The sequence below is a fragment of the Triticum urartu genome, chromosome 2A (assembly GCF_056163025.1).
Source record: "Triticum urartu cultivar PI428250 chromosome 2A, HENAU_Tu73, whole genome shotgun sequence".
Classification (NCBI taxonomy): Eukaryota; Viridiplantae; Streptophyta; class Magnoliopsida; order Poales; family Poaceae; genus Triticum; species Triticum urartu.
This window is the reverse complement of record NC_141874.1, coordinates 34,636,092-34,646,940: the sequence shown is the minus strand read 5'-3', so window position 1 is coordinate 34,646,940 and position 10,849 is coordinate 34,636,092. Positions and strand designations below refer to the sequence as shown.

The window sequence follows — 10,849 nt, the reverse complement described above, 5'->3', positions numbered from 1 at the left end:
CATCTCTCTCTCTCTCTCCACTACTAGGGAAAACCTTATACACAGAATCTTAGCAGCAGCGCGGTTTAAAAACAAACGCTACTGCTAATTAGGAGTAGCGAGCTTAAGGAAACCGCGCTACTAATAACCCAATAGTAGTAGCGCAGGTTTTTACCCCTCGCTACTACTAAGTGATTTTCACCGTGCCTTCCGGGACCAGCCATAGTAGTAGCGTGGGTTATAAACCCACGCTACTACTAAGTCGATAGTAGTAGCGTGGGTTATAAACCCCACGCTACCACCTGCATCTGCTCCCACCCCACCAACCATCCCACTCCATGTCTCAAAAAAACACTCAACGCTTGATCCAGATCCCCAATCCCGTCTCTGCTCCCACCTCCTCTCCTCCTCTCCCAAGTGCCAACCCGCCATGGAGGGGGAGCCGCCCGCGCAGGGCCCGCCCCCCAGCGCCGCCGCCTACAGCTCCGGCGGCGGCGGGGAGAAGGGTGCCCCGTGCCAGGAGTGCGGGGAGCAGCCATGGAAGTACCGGTGCCCGGGCTGCTCCCGCCTCACCTGCTGCCTCCCCTCCGTGCAGGCCCACAAGCGCTGCACCGCCTGCTTCGGCAAGCGCCCCCGCACCGTCCCCGTCCCGCTCGCCCAGTTCGACGGCAACCAGCTCCTCTCCGGTGAAAGATTCGTCCCTCGACCTCCAGTCCAGTCCCTCGCTCGCCGTGGCCTCCATCCATGCTGAGGAAGCCATGGCGCCGGTGCAGATCGACGTGAGGATATGTGGAAACTCCCTCCTCCCTCATCCCCCCTCGCCCTCCTGATTGAAGCATCCTCTGCCTTGTTTTCTTCTGATTTTTGTACTGGATGATTTGGAGATTGGCGAATCTGAAGATGACGGAGCTGGAGATCCTGGGCATGAACTTCGTCTGCGTCCTCTCGGCGCTGTTGGACGCCAAGATCCCGGAGAAAGAATGCCTGCTCCCGCTCGTCTCCAAGCTCCTCGGCTACTGCATCATGGCCGCCTCCACCACCGTCAAGCTCCCGCAGGTTTGTTCCGTTCTTTGCCTTTTGTTTCCTGAACTTTGTTGGTGATTTCTCAAGATTATAGCATTGGGCACCCATAGGAGTAGATTATTGTAAGGTCGCATATGAGGCATGCATAAGGTAGAGGTTCTTATAGGTGTTGATATAGTTGGTCTTGACCTGCATTTTGGGCCTTGACCAATTGGACCAAACAGCGTACTAATTTTTTGTTATTCTCGGTGCTTAGATGAATTAATTTGCTATCAGGTAGCTTGGTAACGAGTTATCAGCACCTTATAAACATTTCTTTTGCATTTAATCCTGCCATCAATGCCTCCTCGGCCGCCGATGTCTCGTCGTGGCCGTGCTTATGCATAGGCGCCGCCAGCGTCGCGTGCAAGTTAGCCTGTTAGCAACATGAGCAGTCTGCCCACCCACTCCCCACTGGGAATTTAATCTTCCTATACTGAAGTCCAGCTCTTTGATTATGCCTTTTCAGTGTAGATTCTTTCATGTTAACTAATTGGAACAAGTTCTAATTAGGTCACAGATTTTGTACTGAATAAAAAGTGTTGTTTAGAGACAGTAATGGTTAAGGGCAAAACCATTGATTTTACAATTTGTACCACAAGTGTCGAGCGTGCGTTTTCTACTTTGAGGTTATTTAGGCAAGCTACAGTCATATGGTGGAAGGTGTTTTTCTATCCAACAGGTTGTAGCTAGTAGGCATAGAGTAAAATAATAGATGAAGATTTCCTTATGCAATTTAGGAGCGGAAAGAAACATATAGCTGATTATCTGTTTCAGCCAAACATTTTTTTGTTCGTTCATGTTTGAGGAAGAAAACCAAACGTATAGCAATTTAAGGTAGTTCTTTTTTTGTCTTGTGACAGGCGCATGAGGACTATGGCAATTGGCGCCAAATCCCGGCTTTCACTGGAACATGTTTGAAGAAATGCCTGTCACCTAGTACTTCAAGCCGGTGGCCACCTTCTTCTTCACCCAGAAGAAGGTGAGAGTTATACCGTGGGTGCTGTCCTTATTGATTCTTTACCCAATCCATAGTGAAGTAATCCTGAGAAATTTTCCACACAACAAAGAAGTGGCTACTTTCTGTTATGTTTAGTGTTTTCAAGACATATCTTATAGAACTGTTGATTTCCTTGGATTCACAACGGGATATAATGGTGATCAAAATGTTGATACGTTAGGATTAGTTTCCTAGTGCAAATGCACTAAGGAAAATCTATATTCAGTTGGTAGGTGCTAGTACTTAAACTGCATTTAAAATTTAAGCTTAGTGTTATCTATCTAGTCTGATTTATACACTGCATTCCTAAGCTGAAATATTTTTTGTAACTGAAATATCTAGTTTGAGTTTCATTCAGTTATTTGTAACTTTTTAACTAAATATCATTTTGTAACTGAAATATATGTGTACTTATAGTGCATATTCGCATTGTATCAGAATCTTAGTCCATGTGTCACCTGTATCATCTGAGATTATGCTTCCTCTCCATTTATTGGTAAAATCTATAAGCCTTGCTGATGCTCATTTCCATCGCTACAAGATAATGAGATGTTGAAGCGGCATAGTGAATCCATGAGACTGCAGTGCAATTGCACCGTTCCATTGAATATTACTCAGGAATAAGGACATTCCAAAGGCAGATTAGCTCTATTTTTCCTTTTCATTTTTCTTACTATTCGAGTGAGGACATGTAGAATGAGAAACTTTGTGGTAGAAGATATGGCAACTGTGTGATAGTAGAATCATGAATAAGGAATATGGCAACTGTGTGATAGTGACATTTTTCCATCACTATTATTTCTTGGAATTGTATGCATAAAATGGAATTGGTTGATTTTATTTATTTTTAAATCCTAAATAGTTAGTAGTAGCGTGGGAACAAATTGAGCGCTACTAGTACTTAGGATACTAGTAGCGCTGGTATTATAAGCACGCTGCTACTACTACGTTAGTAGTAGCGCGGTTCTGTAATAGCAATAGCGCGGGTGTCACACACGCTACTACTAACAAACCCGCGCTACTACTAACTATTAGCTGTAGCACGATACTAGTAGCTCGGGTACCCACGCTGCTAGTAGCCATTTTACCCGCGCTGCTAGTAGCCTTTTTCCTAGTAGTGCTCTCGCCGACGTGAGAGTCGAAATAGGACACAACCCCTCCTCCAGATCCAGTTCGAGCAGGATGCACCATTGCCGTACCCTCTCAACTCTTTGTTCGTCCCTCATCTCTATCTCATCAACGGCATCAGGAACATCAAGACTCAAGGAATATATTGATGATCAGGTAGTCCATAGGTGAGCCCGAAATATCTTTTCCCCTAAGAAATAGTATTTATTTTCAATATTATTTTAAACAAATCTATCAAGAACATCAAGACTCGAGGAATATATTGATGATCAGGTAGTCCATAGGTGAGCCTGAAATATATTTTCCCTTAACAAATAGTATTTATTTTCAATATTTTTTAAACAAATCTTTCCAATATTTCAGTCACACATCTTTTAAGTACTGTAACTACTAATGTATTCATAATTAAGATTAAGATATGGCAGGCTTAAACAGCAGCCAAGTAAATTGTACTATGCTAGCAGAGATCGACACCTAGCTCTACGCAGAAAAAGCAGAGACCGACACCTAGCTCTACGCAAAAAAGCAGAAGAAAAACATCACATCGTTTTAAAAAAAAGCAGTAGCAACAAGCACTCAATCCCACCCACAATTCCTTTTCCACCACTCAATTCTTATCTTTTCCACATCCATCACACCCAGCGCCACCTCTCCATGCCAGGAGCCCATACACAGCCCAGCCGCGCTGCAACAACGCCGCCGCCCGTACGCCGCCTCCCGCACCAACCGTGCCCGAGCAAGGAACTCCCCTCGACCCCCGGCGCCTGCAGCCCCTCCTCGCCTCCCCCCGTCCAGTCCGGCGACCGGCGCCATGGTCGGCTACCGCCCATGCAACTCCGGCCCGCTGCTCCGCTAACCTTCCCCCTCTCCATTCCCTTCCCTAACTCCCTCCCTCTAGATCTCTCCCTCACCTCTCACCCCCGTATCTTTTCTGTACAAGGAGAATCACACCCGCGCCATGGATCTCCGACCCCGACGCTCAAGCTCCCGCCGCTGTTCAGCACCAGATCCGCACCGCCCCGCCTTCTCCGACCGTGTCGAGAGCCGTCATCGGCTCGTCGCTGCCTGCTTCGTCTGGGCATGGAGACGACGAACACGAGTATCACTCGCGACGTCCAGCGCCAAGTCCAGCTCGATAGAGACCCTCTCTGCGCCACTGCGCACCGGTCCCGCTGCCCCCGTCACCCCAGCCATCCACCGGAGAGAGAGGGGCTCCCCACCACCACCCAGCGCCACTCCTCCACTTCTCCATCTAGCGCCCACGGCTCTGTTCTGCTTCCGTGAGGCAAGTCCGCGCCGGTGATGCATTGGCCTTGAGGGAGGCTCGTTTTATCTGATCTCTCTCTTATTCTCTTGATCAACCATCTCTGCTTTGTTATTCGGCTTGTTGATTGTCTACTTTCGAACTTATATAAATTTGTAGGATTCAATACAAAGCTGCGAGGTGGGACTAATAGTCAATTTAAAGACTGCTGATGTGGGGAAGGACTGATGCATCGGCGGGCGGGTGGGTTATTTCGTTTTTTCTCTCGTCAATACGGTTGGAGTTGACTTATTATTGTACTGTGGGTTGAATACCCAAAATCGCGGGGGCTTTTATGCAAAAATGCCAATGACGTACGACCAGAAACAATGACTGCTTTATTACTAGGTAAAAAGATTAGGGAAAGATTATTATAGGGAAAAAGATTAGGAAGATAATTGCAGAGACTAACATATATTAGCATATTAATGGAGTGAATAATTGCAGTATAATTTTACACATATTACAGCCATTTTTGGACAAATTTTTATACCTAGAATTGTGGACCTCGGTTACATCGAATCGGGTCCGTGAATACGTGACAAATAAACAACAAATATGTCCATATCTCCCCTGGGTTTTTTTGTGGACACGATAGATTAGATTACTCCGTCTCTATCCTGGAAAGAGAATAAACTAGTACAACTTTTTATACGCATGCGGTCGAGAATGCAGCCGCACCACCTTCCCGGTTCCTTCCACTCGTCAGTGCAAGACACACAGACAGGAGCGTGGCAACAAATTTGACCATTCCCAAGAGAAACCTTACGCGCCACTCTGCATCCAACTTTCCATGCCTATTTATCTTTGAGCAAACACTATGAATGAACGCTGTCAACATGGAGACCACGGGCACCACTGGCTCAATCCTCGGCCATGGAGCAGGTGACGGCCCGAGCGTCCTCCTTCTCCCGTTCCCGGGGGCGCAGGGCCACACAAACCCGATACTCCAGTTCGGCCGCCGCCTCGCGTACCACGGTCTCCGCCCCACCCTCGTCGTCACCCGGTACGTGCTCTCCACCACCTCGCCCCCTGGCGCGCCGTTCCGCGTGGCCGCCATCTCGGACGGCTTCGACGCTGGTGGCATGGCGTCGTGCCCCGACTACGCGGAGTACTTCCCGCGACTGGAGGCCGTCGGGTCCGAGACGCTGCGGGAGCTCCTCCTGTCGGAGGCGTGCGCTGGGCGGCCAGTGCGCGTGCTGGTTTACGACCCTCATCTTGCGTGGGCGCTGCGGGTGGCGCGGGCGGCCGGCGTGGCCACCGCGGCCTTCTTCTCCCAGCCGTGCGCAGTGGACATCGTGTATGGGGAGCTCTGGGCGGGGCGACTGGCGCTGCTGGCGACGGACGGGCATGCGCTGCTCGCGAGAGGAGCGCTGGGTGTGGAGCTTGGGCCGGAGGACATGCCGCCGTTCGCGGTCGCACCGGAGTCGCAGCCGGTGCTCACAAAGACGTCGATTAGGCAGTTCGACGGGCTGGAGGACGCCGACGACGTGCTCGTCAACTCTTTCCACGACATCGAGCCAAAGGTACGCCATACTTTGAGACTGGTCAGCTCTGCTCTAGTTATCTAATAAGTTTTGCAACAAGAAAGAGACCACGTGACTTAAAGAGGTCGTTAGGAATTAATCTTACGCATTCGGCACTGATGAGAGCAGAGCATTCTAATTTTAGTTGTGTATTTTCATTTTCAGATGCTAGAAAACTAGATGGTAAAATTGCTTCCTTAATACATTTGAAATGTATTAATTTATATGTATTTTTAGTGCATTTATCAGTGCTAAATATCTTAACAAGAGACATTGCTTTTATCAATTAGCATATTTCTTTTTTCATTTTTCATTTAAGAGGAGTAATGCGCTACACAAGCATCGTAGACACATAAATTTTCATTTCTCATGGAGAGAGCTATGACAGGGTGTGTAAGGAGGACACATCTATTACGTTTCTATAATCTTCTGTTCCACATTTCTAACGCAAGGATGGTGCAAAATGACAAATCCAGTGTAAATTATTGGAGGTGGCATAAGGGCCTCATATATATGCTACCAGCACATCAACTAAACATACAAGTGTTCGACGCTCCATTATTTGTTATGTCACATCAGATTGATGATGTGATGATTCATACGGGTAGGAACGAATGGTCCTGTCAATATGACGTTTCTATGCTTGATTATATTTAGTCCATTTCAGAAAGAATTTGATATTTGAAATTTTGCCAACTGAGCAGGAGGCAGAGTACATGGAGTTAACATGGAGAGCGAATATGATAGGTCCAACTTTGCCATCATACTATCTTGATGATAATCGCCTACCATCCAACAAGTCTTATGGTTTCAACTTGTTCAGTGAGGGTGCATCCTGTATGGATTGGTTAGACAAGCATAGCATTTCCTCCGTTGTGCTTGTATCCTATGGTACTGTCTCTAACTACGATGCAACCCAATTGGAGGAGCTTGGCAGTGGACTATGCAATTCTGGCAAACCTTTTGTTTGGGTTGTCAGATCCAATGAGGCACACAAGTTATCTGAAGAACTCAAGGAGAAATGTGAGAACAGTGGATTAATTGTTGCGTGGTGCCCCCAACTAGAAGATTTGTCACACAAGGCTATCGGTATGGTTACACACATTACATTTCTTTTACTTTCTATGGACAAGAATATATAAATGCTTTACAAAGTAAACAAAAATGACAACACTTTAGATCTAAATTTATGAACATACATGTAGGTTGTTTTGTTACCCACTGCGGATGGAACTCCACATTGGAGGCAATTGTTAGTGGTGTTCCTCTTGTGGGAATCCCACATTGGGCTGACCAACCCACCATCTCAAAGTATGTGGAGACTGTGTGGGGCATGGGTGTGCGAGTGCGGAAGGGCGATAACGGATGGCTAAAGAGGATGGAGGTCGAGAGGTGCATTAGAGAGGTGATGGACGGAGATAGAAAGGATGAGTACAAAAGAAATGCTGCAAAGTGGATGCAAAAGGCCAAGGATGCAATGCAGGAAGGAGGAAGCTCAGATAAGCATATTGCTGACTTTGCTGCGAAGTATACTTCAACTTGAAGTCATAGCAATGCATTTTTTACTTCAAGTTATGAAATTAGGCATTCACTCCAATGCTACAATTCTTTTAGAGTGAATGACATTTTAATTTGTAAGTAGAGTGTCTTCTGACCATTTAGAAGGATGTTCAATTTCTGATGTACTAACAATATGTGAACAATTGATTACAAGTTATAGAATCAATTTGAATAAATTATATGGAGTCTATAAAAGTATTGTCATAGCAACTTTCACTTTATTAGTCTATGTGTATTCTTAGTGTTCCACACAATAAAACAGTTCCCTATAATCTATACCAATATATATTGTATGAGTTTTGAATGTGTCGAGAGCATCGATCTTGATTGTTGATATCCTCAATCTAACGGTTGAAAGCAATGGGATTCTCATGAACAGTACCTATCAGCTGCTTCCAATGTATTTTAGAACCATTGTGTTTTACAAAGTGCATGCCGCTCAGGCCATGCTGTGTTCAGCAGCGACGTGCTGAGTGGCTTGGGATCGGTCTAGAAAGAGGACAAGAGAGAGAAGAAATCTAAATTAAACAATTAATGAATCTTAGCCTCCTGGTTATTTTCCTTTGTGTTTTACAATTCTGTCACCAATCAATAGGAATTACACACTTCTAATATTTCTTTTTACAACAATAATATTCCTCAATGCATTCATACATAGAACGTATTATTTTGCATTTCCTTTTTGCAGCATAGCCTAATGCTTTTTTCTATCACCAAAAACACTTATGTTGACGTCCACGTGCGTGCATACTAGTATATTAATGTAAGAAGATGATTCTTTGTTCATCCTAAATTTTCATCGGATACATATTTTTATTGGTGCACAATTAGGAGTTCTGTAACTTTGAGTTGAAGCTGAATGACTAAATGTATATGAATAAAAACCCATAGATGTTTCAATTGATCATATACACAAAAAGACACATGAAAGATTAAAATACAATATCGATGAACATCATAATTTAAGATAACATAATCATATTCCCTACGTCTTGCCTATGACCTCATCATAAGGTATCGTGTGTTACGCTATTCTTGGAAGTGGAGTTTTCTCATAATATAGTTCGAATGGATTGATTCCTTTGAAATATTGCATGTTGTATGCTCTCGTGATATAAATCACTAGTAGGATGCCTCCTAGTCTATTAAGACATTACATTCTTATAAATACCCGAGGACACTATTTAGAAATCACACACACATTGAAATATTTTAGCCATTTGAAAGCTTCATGGAATATATATCTACATAATTCTCTATCAATTGTTAAAACACAATGTATCACACATGGTATTAAATTACAATGTATAACAATGTACAGACATAAGATGCATTATTGTACACGGACACATATGAACTATGCATTCTACTTGGGGACCTTAGTGTTTTGAGAACTGTGCATATGTATGATTGGGTGGAATTTGGTGATCTTCTTATTTGGTGGGGTACGAAGGCTCCGTGGCAAGACCACACATGCCCTTCTTGTCTGCAATGTCCATCTGCATTCTCAATTACCCATCTTCGCCCCAAGTTGTGCCCCATGAATTCTTCATCAACCAATAACTTGTGCCATCACTAGTCTTTCCATATCCAATGGCTGCAATTCCATGGTCCTAATCAGTGCCGCATGAGCTAGTCATCACCTCACCAGAGTAGAATTGGAATGTCATGTCGTCTTCGTCGACAGCTACAGACACTGGTTGGTTTGCAACTGCCATCACAAGGGCACCCTCATTATTGGCAGGCACATCCTCAAAGCCGGTGCTGGTTGCCTTGCACTTGCCATGCAGCACTATTGGATCCAGCCTTGCACTTGCCATCAGTTGCATTATATGTGTAGCTGGACTCCATGGTAAGTCCTCAGTTCTTGATAATAAATTTCAAGGCATCATCCATGAGTCCTCCCTCGCAGCCTTGATCTTCACCATGAACATCACAGTCAACCAACTCTTGCTCCGACAGTGAGATTAACTTGTGTGTTTTCAGTTTTACAATACCCTCTGTCGCGGCAACAACAGAAAATGCCCAGCAATAGCCTAGAAGTAATTGTGTTGTTATAGTATCATCCTAGAAGATATTACCATGTATAAGCAATCCATCACAATGTGTTATGACTTACCACACTAGCATTGATTCTTGATAGGGGTGACAGCTCCCTTGGCCCTCCAGTCCATCGTTTCTGGAAGGGCATCAAAACACAAATTCTCATACTTGAATCCTGAAGAAAGAACTCTCATGGAGTTTTCTTTGAACCCCTTGTTTGTGTTGGTTGTCCTGAACTCATCATTGGTGATATCAGCGAATTGGTTGACGCCGAGCCAGAACTTGTGAGTCTGGGCATTGAACTTTCAATGAATTCAACGCTGGCTTTGAAAACCTTGAACCGGCGCGTCTTCTCTGTGGCGTCCTTGTACACGCGGCCGTACTATGCCATCCATTTCTCATGCTTCATCACCATCGATAATTCATTGTTCAGCTCACGAGTTGCAATGACAGTTCCGCATAGGCAGATGCAAGCCAGGATGGCAAGGAGCAAAGCCCTGTGGATGGCCATCTTCAATTATGCACCCAAATGCCTTTCTTCTAGTACTGTGTACTCTGCTTTGGTTTGGTTTGTTGAATGGAAGTTTGTGGTATATATAATGTCATGCACATGTTAAAATAGGAGGTATAGAGATACGGTGCTTGTAGGAAGTTTTTTGTGGAAAAGGGCTTGTGCGTTGCCGTGGAGTGTGGTGTCCGGCCAGATGTTATAAAATTTAAGTGCACAGGGACTAGGAAGTACGCGTAGTGCACATCTGATAGTGATTGCTGCCTATTTGTTTTCAGGAGTCTACATCTTACGAGAAGCCATTTAAGAGATTTATTAATGAAACAACAACCTGCTTGTTTACTCCAGGAGTCTGCATCTGAAGAAGACTGTGGACGTGACATGCAGTATGTACTCCCCGTTTTTATTTACTCTGAATACAAGTTTTGAATGAAGTCAAACTTTATAAAGTTTGACCAAGTTTGTGTAAAACAATATGAACATTTACAGTAACAAATTTATATGATGTGACAATATATGCAATGATGAATCTAATGATATACATTTGGTGGTGTATATGTTAATATATTTTCTACAAACTTGTTGAAAGTATATAAAATTTGACTTCAGACAAATCTAATTTGTGGAGTAAATTAAAACGAAGAGAGTACAAAAGAATCAAGTAATTGTGTGCTAAGATAATGAATAGCCTGCCTGATAATAATATACTGTTTGGCAAGAGTTGTCTTAGTTTCTCAAGA

The 10,849-nt window shown here is 44.4% G+C and overlaps 2 protein-coding genes and 1 pseudogene across 3 annotated transcripts; 2 read left to right on the top strand and 1 right to left on the bottom strand.

Moving 5' to 3' along the window:
* The first annotated feature begins 723 nt into the window (after window positions 1-723).
* LOC147983286 (uncharacterized) lies at window positions 724-4,025 on the top strand. The gene is made up of 4 exons (XM_087540684.1): window positions 724-758; window positions 864-1,035; window positions 1,905-2,023; window positions 3,812-4,025. Exons 1-4 carry the CDS (start codon window positions 724-726, stop codon window positions 4,023-4,025), a joined length of 540 nt encoding a protein of 179 aa, XP_087396810.1.
* A 1,162-nt stretch (window positions 4,026-5,187) lies between these two features.
* Window positions 5,188-10,553, top strand: LOC125532085 (UDP-glucosyltransferase UGT13248-like). 2 transcript variants are annotated; one of them, XM_087542879.1, is made up of 4 exons: window positions 5,301-5,998; window positions 6,703-7,087; window positions 7,204-7,525; window positions 10,388-10,553. In XM_087542879.1, exons 1-4 carry the CDS (start codon window positions 5,312-5,314, stop codon window positions 10,536-10,538), a joined length of 1,545 nt encoding a protein of 514 aa, XP_087399005.1. In that variant the 5' UTR covers window positions 5,301-5,311; the 3' UTR covers window positions 10,539-10,553. The 2 variants fall into 2 exon arrangements, with proteins under 2 accessions (XP_048552212.2, XP_087399005.1); XM_048696255.2 differs by lacking the exon at window positions 10,388-10,553 and having other exon boundaries at window positions 5,188-5,998; window positions 7,204-7,753.
* On the bottom strand, window positions 9,070-10,376 carry LOC125516397 (senescence-specific cysteine protease SAG39-like; annotated as a pseudogene).
* Window positions 10,554-10,849: the final 296 nt, after the last annotated feature.

What these genes read in the sequence shown, in the direction of transcription:
- LOC147983286 (XM_087540684.1), top strand. Translation starts at nt 724, where the DNA reads ATGCTGAGGAAGCCATGGCGCCGGTGCAGATCGAC. An exon ending in TGGCGCCGGTGCAGATCGAC is followed by an intron (nt 759 to 863) that starts GTGAGGATATGT and finishes GATGATTTGGAG; the next exon opens with ATTGGCGAATCTGAAGATGA. An exon ending in TCTTCTTCACCCAGAAGAAG is followed by an intron (nt 2,024 to 3,811) that starts GTGAGAGTTATA and finishes CATCACACCCAG; the next exon opens with CGCCACCTCTCCATGCCAGG.
- LOC125532085 (XM_087542879.1), top strand. Translation starts at nt 5,312, where the DNA reads ATGGAGACCACGGGCACCACTGGCTCAATCCTCGGCCATGGAGCAGGT. An exon ending in TCCACGACATCGAGCCAAAG is followed by an intron (nt 5,999 to 6,702) that starts GTACGCCATACT and finishes CCAACTGAGCAG; the next exon opens with GAGGCAGAGTACATGGAGTT. An exon ending in TTTGTCACACAAGGCTATCG is followed by an intron (nt 7,088 to 7,203) that starts GTATGGTTACAC and finishes ACATACATGTAG; the next exon opens with GTTGTTTTGTTACCCACTGC.